This window comes from Microtus pennsylvanicus, chromosome 1, assembly GCF_037038515.1.
Source record: "Microtus pennsylvanicus isolate mMicPen1 chromosome 1, mMicPen1.hap1, whole genome shotgun sequence".
Taxonomy (NCBI): Eukaryota; Metazoa; Chordata; class Mammalia; order Rodentia; family Cricetidae; genus Microtus; species Microtus pennsylvanicus.
In genome coordinates, this window is record NC_134579.1 from 135,785,285 (window position 1) to 135,799,095 (window position 13,811).

General features: G+C 51.0%; 1 protein-coding gene across 5 annotated transcripts in view; it reads left to right on the forward strand.

The window, feature by feature from the left end:
* Positions 1 to 13,811, forward strand: part of Ryr1 (ryanodine receptor 1) — a 134,319-nt gene that overhangs the window by 46,740 nt on the left and 73,768 nt on the right. For all 5 annotated transcript variants that reach the window (XM_075986704.1, XM_075986732.1, XM_075986713.1 and 2 more), the window contains exons 30-37: positions 109 to 269; positions 759 to 924; positions 3,153 to 3,239; positions 3,349 to 3,575; positions 4,624 to 5,236; positions 8,250 to 8,513; positions 8,831 to 9,031; positions 9,358 to 9,469. In XM_075986704.1, coding sequence (XP_075842819.1) covers positions 109 to 269; positions 759 to 924; positions 3,153 to 3,239; positions 3,349 to 3,575; positions 4,624 to 5,236; positions 8,250 to 8,513; positions 8,831 to 9,031; positions 9,358 to 9,469 — 1,831 coding nt within the window. The remainder of the gene's footprint in view (positions 1 to 108; positions 270 to 758; positions 925 to 3,152; positions 3,240 to 3,348; positions 3,576 to 4,623; positions 5,237 to 8,249; positions 8,514 to 8,830; positions 9,032 to 9,357; positions 9,470 to 13,811) is intronic.

Genomic DNA, 13,811 nt, shown 5'->3' on the forward strand with positions numbered 1-13,811 from the left:
CTCATTTAGTAACTTCATGTTCAACTCCCAGAATCCACTAGGTGGGTTTAGAGTCCCAAGAAGGGCCGTCTTTCTGACTGACCTCTGGTCGTCTCTTTGTGTTCCCAGTACTATTACTCTGTGAGGGTCTTCGCAGGCCAGGAGCCCAGCTGTGTGTGGGTGGGCTGGGTCACTCCTGACTACCATCAACACGACATGAACTTTGACCTCAGCAAAGTCCGGGCAGTGACGGTGACCATGGGGGACGAGCAAGGCAACGTCCATAGCAGGTGCTGGGGCACAGTGGGGGGACTGTGTGCAGGTGGGGGGTTGGCATGGGTAGGGTGGGGGCTCCAGCCACCAGTTTTGGGGCTGCTTGAGAACCATCTGGAACAAGAGGAGTCAAAGCACCCACTCAGAAGCTTTTCTTTTCTTTTTATGTTCATAGCTCTCTAATTGTCTGTTCTGTTGTCTTTTGTGCCCCCTTCTCAAATATTTTATCACCTTTTATTTTTCCCTCCACCTCTTCTGGCTCCCACTTCTGATCCTCTTTCTCTCCTCCTCTGTTCTTCTAACCCCTTTCCAAGATGCCCATGTTAACCTACGGATTCTCGCTGGGGCCTTGGGACCTGGGGTGTGGGGTCTCTGTGCTCAGTCTGCAGGTAGTGGGCGTTTGGGAGTGGGGCTCTGAGATCGTGGTATCCTGGGAGTGTGGGGAGGGTGGTGTTCAGCATTCCCAGAATGAGGATGTGTGCTGTAACCACACCTGTCTTTTCCAGCCTCAAGTGCAGCAACTGTTACATGGTGTGGGGCGGGGATTTTGTGAGTTCTGGGCAGCAAGGCCGGATCAGCCACACGGACCTTGTCATTGGCTGCCTGGTGGATTTGGCTACAGGCTTGATGACCTTTACAGCCAATGGCAAAGAGAGCAACACCTTTTTCCAGGTGAGCCCAGCCCCTCGCAGCTTAGCACCAGCATCTGCATTTCCTAGCCTGGCAGGAGGACCCTTCCTACTCTACCCTGGAGACTTAAGAAAGGCCCAAGCTAGTCTCCCCCTGGGAGTCACCGGGAGACTGTCTAATTGAACTTCCATTAAACGTAGGCCCAGATTGGAGGAGACAGCACAGCCTAAGCATAGAAGAGAGGGCTCTTCAGTCCCTCGAGGACTGGATGGCACCTGTCACCATGTGTTTGCTCACCAATTAGCAAACACCCTAGGATGCCCTAACGTCTTCAAGTGGGTTTTCCTTTTCAGCACATTATTATTATTATTATTATTATTATCATTTAAGTGTTCACATGTATTTGGGTAAACAGAGACCTGGAAGGAGTTGTGCAGTAAGGCTCTGTTGATAAGCGTACCACCAAACCCTCTCAATTCTCTCCACATGAACGTCTAACCTACCTGCCCTTTAGCTCGTCTAAGGTAGTCTTCTCAAAATTTATTTATTTATTATTATTTTTAATGTTTAGAGGTGCCCCCAAATGGAGTTTGTCATTGGAAGATGTATCTACTTATTAGATGTGTTTGTGTGGGGGGGGTGTTTTGCCTGCATGCATGTAAATGTGCCATGTGCATGCCCGGTGATCGTGGAGGTTAGAAGAGGGCATCAGATCCTCTGAAACTGGAGCTAGCATGTGGGTGCTGGGAACTGAACCTGGGTCCTCTTGAAGAGCGGTCAGTGCTCTTAGCCACGGAGCCATCTCTCAGCCCCTATTTTATTGTTTTATGAGACAAGATTTATGTAGCCCAGGCTGACCTTAAGCTCACCATGTTGCCAAGGATGGCCCACACTCCCGAATCTCCTGCCTTTACCCAGTGCTGGCTGGGATCACAGGCCTGAGCCACCATGCTCAGCTTGCAAAGGCATCTTTTAAATGGAGAATTTCAGAAATATACAAATGCAGAATAACATAATGAGCCACCAGGTCCCCATCACCGGCTTCCACTGCCGCCCACTCAGAGCCAATCTCATTTCACTTTTCCGCCTACTTCCCTTCCACTCCCACTGGAGGATGCTGAAAGAAATTGCCGACATCATATAGTTTCATCTCTTTAAAAGATAAAGATTATTTTTAAAAGGCAGAACCACAATACCGCTATCACTGAAAAGAGAAAAAAGTCCCTAACTGTTCCTGCCTGTCGTCAAATATCTAGTTCACATTCAGATTCCTCTGATTGTCTCGCAAATCTTTCCTTGCTGTTTCTTTGTTCGAATCATAATCTAAGTGAAGCTGTATCCTTTAATGATTTCCTACATCCTTTACATCTCCTCACACATTGCCCTCTTTCCTTTCTTCCTTCCTCCCTCCCTCCCTCCCTTCCTTCCTTTTTTTTTAAGATAGGATCTTATGTACCCTAGGCTAGCCTATGTAGCCGAGGCTGGCCTTGAACTCCTGATCCTTCTGCCCCTACCTCCAAGTACTGAGATTACAGATGTTGCCACTGCACACCACTTGTGTTCTCCCTCTTTCCATCCTCTCCTCCCTCCCTCGACCCTCCCTCCCAGGCCCTCTGTCCTTATGCACCTAATGAGGAAGCAGGCTATGCTCCAACACTTGGCTCCTTACAGTGTGGTCCCTGGGCCAGCATCGTCTGGTCTCTTATTAGATCCGCAGAGCTCCTCCTCACCCCTGCTGACTGTGAACCTTTGTTTATTAAGATTCCAGGGGATTTCTGTGCACGTTAACCTCTGGAGAGCTCTGGCCAAGCTGCCTACAGCCTCTTGGCTGTCACCTAACACCTTCCTTGCCCTTTATATGTCCTATGAATGGGTGTGGGGGGGTAGGTCTCTGGACGCTGTCAGGTTCGTTCCAGCTTGGATCTGGCAGGGCTTCTCCTCACCATTGTTGTCTGGGGAGAGGAAGGCTGAGGAGGGTGGGCTCCGGTTAGGAGGGTTGGAGGAAACTGGTCGGGACACTCTGGCTTCTGAAGAGAGAGTAAGGAAAGGCATTCCTGGAGCAGCTGTGGTGTGCACAGTGATGCAGCCGTGGTGTTCACAGTGATGCAGCCAACAGGTTGCTCCGCAGGAGTGGGAAGAGCTTGGCCTGGCTGCCCCAGGTTCACCTACAGCCACTGTGGATCTCCAGTGTGAATCTGCAAATTTGGGTCAGAGTCCATGCTGCCTTCGGAGCGCCCCCTCTCACTTCTTGCCCTGTTCTCCCTCACTAGGTGGAACCCAACACAAAACTGTTTCCTGCTGTCTTCGTCCTGCCCACCCACCAGAACGTCGTCCAGTTTGAGTTGGGGAAGCAGAAGGCAAGGAGACAGGGATGAGTGCAGGCCAAGACTGGGGGTGTGCCGAGGGTTTCCATGGAGGGCTGGGAGGACTGTGGATTCCAGCCCACGCTTTCTTCTCAACTCACAGAACATCATGCCGCTGTCAGCCGCCATGTTCCAGAGTGAGCGCAAGAACCCAGCCCCTCAGTGCCCACCAAGGCTGGAGGTCCAGATGCTGATGCCAGTCTCCTGGAGCCGGATGCCCAACCACTTTCTACATGTGGACACTCGGCGTGCCGGGGAGCGGCTTGGCTGGGCTGTGCAGTGCCAGGAGCCTCTGATGATGATGGCGCTGCACATCCCAGAGGAGAACAGGTCAGGGCCCTGCTGGGCTCAGCGCCTTCCCCAACCACAACCCCAGGGCTCCACTCGGTCCTAGGACGTTCCAGGTACTGGTAAGGGATCCCTGACTTGTCACCGGCCTCCTCAAATGGTCACCCAAAGAGCTCTAGATCTGCCTTAGGGCATCCTTAGACCCTTAGAGGCACCCCCAGTGGACCTCATATTCATCTCAGGGGAGTACAGTTATACCCCAGGCACCCCAGAAACACTGCAGGATCGTAAATCCATCTCAAAGAGCCCAGACTGTGATCAAACTCCCCAGCCCAGACATTTCTCAGAAAGCTCTACCTGTATTTCAGGGCCTCTGAGCACATTCCGGGAGACTTCAGGCATGTCTCATAAAGATCAGGAGCCCACTCTAGGGGTCCCTGACACACCCAGACCTGTGTTTACATAGATGTCAGAAAATGTATAGGTATTCAATCCTGAAGGTTTGAACCTAAGGCCTCTCCCAGGCTAGGCAAGTGTTCAACCACCGGGCTATAGCTCTTAAGATATTTTAAAAGTTATTATCTTGAGATGGAATCTTCTCTAAGGTCCTGGTCTTATGTAGCCAGACTGACCTTGAACTGGCTGCACAGCTGAGGGTGGCTTGAACACCATCCTCCTCCACCTCCCAAGTGCTAGGATTACAGGTGTCCCCCACCCCACCTGGCACATTAAGCTACTCATGCTGACCCACTCAGATATAACCAGGGTGCAGGAATCTTCCAGAAAGAGCCCTGGGTCATGTCAGCTACATCTAGGGGTTACCAGACGTTTTCTGCTGTCCCAGAAACTCCAGAATCTTAGACTGTTCTAGAAATCCCAGGTGTCGGGTACGGAGAACCCAAGCCCCTTAGGGTCGAGCAGGCCCACGGAAAAATTCCTGGATCCAGAGCCAGAGCCCCCTTGGAGCCTGACCCTGCGGGACTAGGGTTCCCTGCTACAGCCAACAATTCACCCGAGCCTCTCTGAGTTCTCCGTCTCCCATTTCTGACCCGACCGCTGCCGCTGACTGTGCGCTGTGTCTCTGCTGCAGGTGCATGGACATCCTGGAGCTGTCGGAGCGCCTGGACCTCCAGCGCTTCCATTCGCACACGCTCGCTCTCTACCGCTCAGTGTGCGCCCTAGGTAACAACCGGGTGGCTCACGCTCTGTGTAGCCACGTGGACCAGGCCCAGCTGCTGCACGCTCTGGAGGACGCGCACTTGCCAGGTCCTCTGCGGGCAGGCTACTACGACCTCCTCATCAGCATCCACCTCGAAAGCGCCTGCCGCAGCCGTCGCTCCATGCTCTCCGAGTACATCGTGCCCCTCACGCCGGAGACCCGAGCCATCACGCTCTTCCCACCCGGACGAAGTGCAGAAGACGGGCCTCGCCGCCATGGCCTGCCTGGCGTGGGCGTCACGACCTCGCTGAGACCTCCGCATCATTTCTCGCCCCCGTGTTTTGTGGCCGCCTTGCCAGCTTCTGGGATCACAGAAGCTCCGGCCCGCCTCAGCCCGGCCATTCCTCTGGAGGCTCTGCGGGACAAAGCACTGAGAATGTTGGGTGAAGCCGTGCGAGATGGAGGACAGCATGCTCGTGATCCCGTCGGCGGCTCTGTGGAGTTCCAGTTTGTGCCAGTGCTCAAGCTTGTGTCTACCCTCCTGGTACGGCTCCTTCCGGTTTCCCTCCCCCATTCCTCCACATTCGAAGTTGTGCACCCGTCTACGTAGCAGTCTCCCGCCTGTTTGTACATTCTACTGCCTTTCGGTTCTGCCTTCACCTTCCCATCTACCGCTCATTTTTCCTTTGATCCAGTCACCTAGCTTCTGTTTATGTTTCTCAGTATCTCCTTCCCCCAATTCCCCATCCAATCATACATTCATTCATTCATCAATGTTCCATTCTCTCACTTATATACACCCTTATCTTCCTACCCACAAGTACCTCCAATTCTGTTTTTCTGTCCACCAACATATCCATCCATCCATCCATCATCACTTTTCAACCTATCAGTCACCTATCTTAGCGTTCATTCACACATGAGCCCATGTTGCTCTATCCACATACCAATTTCTTTATAGATATGTATTCCTTCCATATAGGCAATAGTCGCCTTCCTTTTACCTTGCATCCATTTGTATACCCAGCCAGAAATCCATCCATTTCTCTGCCTTCCACTTACCTTTTCATACATGCATGTGCCCGTCCACTGTGTGTACATCCATCCAGTTATCTCCACCCTGTGTCCACTGCCCGTCCATTGTGTCTACATCCATCCAGTTATCTCCACCGTGTGTCCACTGCCCGTCCATTGTGTGTACATCCATCCAGTTATCTCCACCGTGTGTCCACTGCCCGTCCATTGTGTCTACATCCATCCAGTTATCTCCACCATGTGTCCACTGCCCGTCCACTGTGTGTACATCCATCCAGTTATCTCCACCCTGTGTCCACTGCCCGTCCACTGTGTCTACATCCATCTAATTTTCTCCACCCTGTGTCCACTGCCCGTCCACTGTGTGTACATCCATCCAGTTATCTCCACCCTGTGTCCACTGCCCGTCCACTGTGTGTACATCCATCCAGTTATCTCCACCCTGTGTCCACTGCCCGTCCACTGTGTCTACATCCATCCAGTTATCTCCACCCTGTGTCCACTGCCCATCCACTGTGTGTACATCCATCCAGTTATCTCCACCCTGTGTCCACTGCCCGTCCACTGTGTCTACATCCATCTAATTTTCTCCACCCTGTGTCCACTGCCCGTCCACTGTGTCTACATCCATCCAGTTATCTCCACCCTGTGTCCACTGCCCGTCCACTGTGTCTACATCCATCCAGTTATCTCCACCCTGTGCCCACTGCCCGTCCACTGTGTGTACATCCATCCAGTTATCTCCACCCTGTGTCCACTGCCCGTCCACTGTGTCTACATCCATCTAATTTTCTCCACCCTGTGTCCACTGCCCGTCCACTGTGTCTACATCCATCCAGTTATCTCCACCCTGTGTCCACTGCCCGTCCACTGTGTCTACATCCATCTAATTTTCTCCACCCTGTGTCCACTGCCCGTCCACTGTGTCTACATCCATCTAATTTTCTCCACCCTGTGTCCACTGCCCGTCCACTGTGTCTACATCCATCCAGTTATCTCCACCCTGTGTCCACTGCCCGTCCACTGTGTCTACATCCATCTAATTTTCTCCACCCTGTGTCCACTGCCCGTCCATTGTGTCTACATCAATCCAATCATCTCCACCCTGTGTCCACTGCCCGTCCTTCTGGCCACCCTTTATTTTATGCTTTGCTTTGTTTATATTACCATTCAACATATTCATGCATAGATCAGTCTGTCCATCCATCCCATCCTCCACTCCCATGTCAGTTTGTTCTCTGTCTACACGCATTTCTTTGCTCATGCATCTATCAGTCTGTCTTAGTTTCTGTTCTATTGCTATAGAGACGCCATGATCAAGGCAACCCTTAGAAAAGAAAGCATTTTAATCAGAGGCTTGCTTACACTTTCAGAGGGTTAGCCTGTTACCATCATGGCTGGAGGCAGACAGGCATGGTGCTGGAGCAGGAACATCCTGATCCACAGGCAGCAGGCAAAGAGGCACTGGGCCTGATGTGGTCTTTGACACCTCAAAGCCTCAAAGAAACACACCTCCTCCAACAAGGCCACACCTCCTAGTCCTTCCCAAACAGTTTGTCAGCTGGAGACCGAGCATGCAAATACATAGGCTATGAGGGACAATCTCGGCCAAATGACCACACAGTCCAGCCGCCTATACAGCATGTGTTCATTTCACTCGTCTGTCACTCTTCCGCCATCCCTTCATCTCTCTGCCCTTCACCCAGATCCCCTTCCGATCTCTAGCCTCTTACCATTGGTTCCTCTGTCTCCCTTCATCTCTCTGTCCTTCACTCAGCTCCCCTTGTGATCTCTAGCCTCTTACCATTGGTTCCTCTGTCTCCCTTCGTCTCTCTGTCCTTCACCCAGCTCCCCTTCCGATCTCTCGCCTCTTACCATTGGTTCCTCTGTCTCCCTTCGTCTCTCTGTCCTTCACTCAGCTCCCCTTCCGATCTCTAGCCTCTTACCATTGGTTCCTCTGTCTCCCTTCGTCTCTCTTTTGTTGCTTCCTAACTTCCCTTCCATTCTTCAGTCTATTAGCATCTTCACTGGATCAGGTGAGTGCCGGTGTGTGCTGCGACCTGTGTAGACCTTTATCGGATGTAGAGCGTGTCTTGTCTCAGAGTCACCTGTGTCCAGGCTTAAGAGAAAGGACACCTACCCATGAAGGAAGTGGTGCTGATGTCTGATGATGTGGTCTGTGCTGTGTGGGTGAGGCATAGATGTAAAATGGGGGAGGTTTAAAGAGTTTTTTCCTTAACAATTATATAAACACACACACACACACACACACACACACACACACACACACACACACACACACTGTATAACTTGATCATGACTAACTCTAATCCCACCATACTGGGGGATCTTAATGAAAGCGACAGCAAGGTGGGGATGGCATTCTGCCTGCAGAAGGAGCCATATCAACCAATGCAGGCACGGTCCTGGTGTGTGGGAGAGAAGGAGGTCTGGAAAGTGGGGCTAGGGTATGACCAGGAGGTCCCTCAGGCCCTGGAAAGGACTCAGACCTTGCCCTGCAGGTGATGGGCGTCTTTAGTGATGAGGATGTGAAGCAGATCCTGAAGATGATTGAGCCTGAAGTATTCACTGAGGAGGAAGAGGAGGAGGAGGAAGAGGAAGAAGAGGAGGAAGAGGAGGAGGAGGAGAAGGAGGAGGATGAGGAGGAAGAGGCACATGAGAAGGAAGACGAGGAGAAAGAAGAGGAGGAGGCAGCAGAAGAAGAGAAAGAAGAGCTGGAGGAGGGGCTGCTCCAGATGAAGCTGCCAGAGTCTGTGAAGTTACAGGTGGGCTGGGTTTTCCCGTCTTTCAGCCTCCATCCATCTGGGCTCAAAGATGCTCAGTCTGGTGGAGCCTGGGTCTGGACTGTGCCCAGTGGCAGTGGGGAGCTATGGAAGTGCAGAAGGCAGTGGGGTGGTTCTACCTTGGATTGTCTCTCTGCTTCCCGCGTGAGAGGAAACTTAAGGACCCCAGCGGGTGATGGATGGTGTTTAAACCTGGGCAGGGCCCTGGAGAGGGAGGAGAAAACACTGGAAGCTTCAAAGCAGTCCTGATGGTCTCACCACCATGCCTCCTGCTGCATGGTTGCCCCCCCCACCCGCAGATGTGTCACCTCCTGGAGTATTTCTGTGATCAAGAGCTGCAGCACCGTGTGGAGTCCTTGGCGGCCTTCGCAGAGTGCTATGTGGACAGGCTCCAGGGCAACCAGCGGGGTCGCTATGGCCTCCTCATGAAAGCCTTCACCATGAGTGCTGCTGAGACCGCAAGACGCACCCGAGAGTTCCGCTCTCCACCCCAGGAGCAGGTCCTCTGACCCCTAACCCCGCAGGCCTTACTGTCTAAACCCCAACCTCAAATTCCCCCAGTCCCAGCTGATTGGTGATCACCTTCAAAACTGGTGCTCGACCCTTGAACTTATGTACTGACCTCTGGCTCTCCTGAGCTAGCCACTGGGTCACCTGAGACTGATCGTGCCCCTTGCCCCTAACATCCGCCTCTAGTCTCTCAGATATTTTTCACTAGCTCACATTGGGGCTCATAACCTTAGAGAGAGACTTACAGTTGGATCTATGACCCTTGATCCTGCCCTGAGGTTGAAGGCCTTTATTCTAGCGTTTAATCTTTCTCTAGATCAACATGCTATTGCAATTCAAAAATGGTGCAGATGAGGAAGATTGCCCTCTCCCTGAAGAAATCCGACAAGATCTGATTAACTTTCACCAAGACCTGCTGGCACACTGTGGTAAGCCAAGAAGTTCAGAGAGCTCTGCCCCCAAACTTTTTTTTGCAATCTCTCCTAAAGTTTCAGTAAGATTTACTAATCTTAAACAGCCACGTAGGGGCTGGAGAGATGGCTTCGTGGTTAAGTGCACTGGTTGTTCTAGAGGACCTGGGTTCAATTCCCGGCACACACACACACACACACACACCTCAAAACCATCTGTAAATCCAGAGTCAGAGTATTCAATGACTTCTAACCATCTCAGGCACCAGGCACACACATGGTGTGCAGACTTACATTCAGACAAAGTATTCATACATGTAAAATAAAAATAAATAAATCTTTAAGTTAGGAGTAGCAGCACCTACCTTTAACCCCAACACTCGGGAGGCAGAAGCAGTGGATCTCAGAGTTCAAGGCCAGCCTAGTCTGTGTAGTGAGTTTTAGGACAGCCAGAGCTGTATGGTGAGACCCTGTCTTGGTGAAAAACAAAGACAAGAGAAACATGTAGTGGCGCTATAAAATGATGAGTAAGTGAATGACTGAATGCATAAATGGTTGAGCAGACAGATAATCAGAGGGAGGACATGACTAATGAGTGTTCGGGAGGATGGGCACATGAGTAGCTGGCTGTAAGCAAGTGATGGTGGACAGAAGGATGGACGAATGGCCATCAAGATGTCCCAGCAGGTAAAAATACTTGCTCCTAAGCTTGACAACCTCAGTTCAGTGCCCAGGACCCACACTGTCAAAGAAGAGAACCAACTCCTGTGAGTGTTCTCTGGTCTCCACATGTGTGTCTTGGCATGCACACATGTATGCATGCACACACACACACACAGATAAATAAGAATTTTTTTTTGAATTTTCGAGACAGGGTTTCTCCATAGCTTTTGGTTCCTGTCCTGGAGCCAGCTCTTGTAGACCAGGCTGGCCTCGAACTCACAGAGATCCGCCTGCCTCTGCCTCCCAAGTGCTGGGATTAAAGGTGTGCGTCACCACTGCCCGGCCTATAAATAAGAATTTTTAAGAAAATGGATGAAAATAACTGGGAGGCTGAAGCTGTCTATATAGTCAGCTGGTTCAGTGCAGGAGAGCTGGTTGCTGTTGTCTTCTCTCGTTTCTGATGGGAAATCATCGACAATCTTATGGCGGTTCCCTTGTTCATGATAAGTCACTTTTTCTCTGCCTGACTTTCAAGATTCTGTCTTTGCTTTGCAACGGCTTGAGTTGTTGTAGTGTCTAGATATGGAGCTCTTTGAGTTGCTCTTATTTGGAATTTTGTTTTCTTGAAAATGTAAATTAGTATTTTTTAAAAATCAAGGTTGGAAAGTCTTGAGCAATTATTTCTTCAGTCTGTTTTGGCCTCTTTCTCTCTCCTCTCTGTCTGGTAATCTCATTATGAATGTATTCTGTTTCATGGTGTCCCACAGTCTCTCAGGGTCTCTTGCCTTTTTCATTCTGTCTTTTAGATTAGTAAATCTCTACAACCTACTTAAATGTATTTACGTGTGTGTATGCATGCCTGTGCATATATGGGTGTGTGACTGCAGATGTGTGTGTACATGCCCTGTGCATATACGGGTGTGTGACTGCAGATGCATGTGTACGTGCCCTGTGCATATATGGGTGTGTGACTGCAGATGCACTGTACGTGCCCTGTGCATATACGGGTGTGTGACTGCAGATGTGTATGTGCCCTGTGCATATACGGGTGTGTGACTGCAGATGTGTATGTGCCCTGTGCATATACGGGTGTGTGACTGCAGATGCATGTGTACATGCCCTGTGCATATATGGGTGTGTGACTGCAGATGCACTGTACGTGCCCTGTGCATATACGGGTGTGTGACTGCAGATGTGTGTGTGCCCTGTGCATATATGGGTGTGTGACTGCAGATGTGTGTGTGCCCTGTGCATATATGGGTGTGTGACTGCAGATGCATGTGTACATGCCCTGTGCATATATGGGTGTGTGACTGCAGATGTGTGTGTGCCCTGTGCATATATGGGTGTGTGACTGCAGATGTGTGTGTGCCCTGTGCATATATGGGTGTGTGACTGCAGATGCACTGTACGTGCCCTGTGCATATATGGGTGTGTGACTGCAGATGCACTGTATGTACCCTGTGCATATACGGGTGTGTGACTGCAGATGCACTCTATGTGCCCTGTGCATATATGGGTGTGTGACTGCAGATGCACTGTACGTGCCCTGTGCATATACGGGTGTGTGACTGCAGATGTGTGTGTGCCCTGTGCATATATGGGTGTGTGACTGCAGATGCATGTGTACATGCCCTGTGCATATATGGGTGTGTGACTGCAGATGCACTGTACGTGCCCTGTGCATATACGGGTGTGTGACTGCAGATGTGTGTGTGCCCTGTGCATATATGGGTGTGTGACTGCAGATGTGTACGTGCCCTGTGCATATATGGGTGTGTGACTGCAGATGTACTGTACGTGCCCTGTGCATATACGGGTGTGTGACTGCAGAGGTACTGTATGTGCCCTGTGCATATATGGGTGTGTGACTGCAGAGGTACTGTACGTGCCCTGTGCATATACGGGTGTGTGGCTGCAGATGTACTGTATGTGCCCTGTGCATATATGGGTGTGTGACTGCAGATGTGTGTGTACCCTGTGCATATATGGGTGTGTGACTGCAGATGCACTGTATGTGCCCTGTGCATATATGGGTGTGTGACTGCAGATGCACTGTACGTGCCCTGTGCATATACGGGTGTGTGACTGCAGATGTGTGTGTGCCCTGTGCATATACGGGTATGTGACTGCAGATGTGTACATGCCCTGTGCATATATGGGTGTGTGACTGCAGATGTACTGTACGTGCCCTGTGCATATACGGGTGTGTGACTGCAGAGGTACTGTATGTGCCCTGTGCATATACGGGTGTGTGACTGCAGATGTGTGTGTGCCCTGTGCATATACGGGTATGTGACTGCAGATGTGTACATGCCCTGTGCATATATGGGTGTGTGACTGCAGATGTACTGTACGTGCCCTGTGCATATACGGGTGTGTGACTGCAGAGGTACTGTATGTGCCCTGTGCATATATGGGTGTGTGACTGCAGAGGTACTGTATGTGCCCTGTGCATATATGGGTGTGTGACTGCAGATGTGTACGTGCCCTGTGCATATATGGGTGTGTGACTGCAGATGTGTGTGTACCCTGTGCATATATGGGTGTGTGACTGCAGATGCACTGTACGTGCCCTGTGCATATATGGGTGTGTGACTGCAGATGCACTGTACGTGCCCTGTGCATATATGGGTGTGTGACTGCAGATGTGTATGTGCCCTGTGCATATATGGGTGTGTGACTGCAGATGCACTGTACGTGCCCTGTGCATATATGGGTGTGTGACTGCAGATGTGTACGTGCCCTGTGCATATATGGGTGTGTGACTGCAGATGCACTGTACGTGCCCTGTGCATATATGGGTGTGTGACTGCAGATGCACTGTACGTGCCCTGTGCATATACGGGTGTGTGACTGCAGATGTACTGTATGTGCCCTGTGCATATATGGGTGTGTGACTGCAGATGTGTGTGTGCCCTGTGCATATATGGGTGTGTGACTGCAGATGCATGTGTACATGCCCTGTGCATATATGGGTGTGTGACTGCAGATGTGTGTGTACATGCCCTGTGCATATATGGGTGTGTGACTGCAGATGTGTGTGTGCCCTGTGCATATATGGGTGTGTGACTGCAGATGTGTGTGTGCCCTGTGCATATATGGGTGTGTGACTGCAGATGCACTCTATGTGCCCTGTGCATATACGGGTGTGTGACTGCAGATGTGTGTGTGCCCTGTGCATATATGGGTGTGTGACTGCAGATGTGTATGTGCCCTGTGCATATATGGGTGTGTGACTGCAGATGCACTCTATGTGCCCTGTGCATATATGGGTGTGTGACTGCAGATGCACTCTATGTACCCTGTGCATATATGGGTGTGTGACTGCAGAGGTACTGTATGTGCCCTGTGCATATATGGGTGTGTGACTGCAGATGCACTGTACGTGCCCTGTGCATATATGGGTGTGTGACTGCAGATGTGTGTGTGCCCTGTGCATATATGGGTGTGTGACTGCAGATGCACTGTACGTGCCCTGTGCATATATGGGTGTGTGACTGCAGAGGTACGTGTCCTCTGGGCAGAAGCAGAGGACAACTTGCAGGAGTTGGTTCCTACCTTGTTTTTTTTCTCTCCGAGACAGGGTTTCTCTGTAGCTTTGGAGCCTGTCCTGGAACTCACTTTGCAGACCAGGCTGGCCTCAGACTCACAGAGATCCACCTGCCTCTGCCTCCCGGGTGCTGGGATTAAAGGT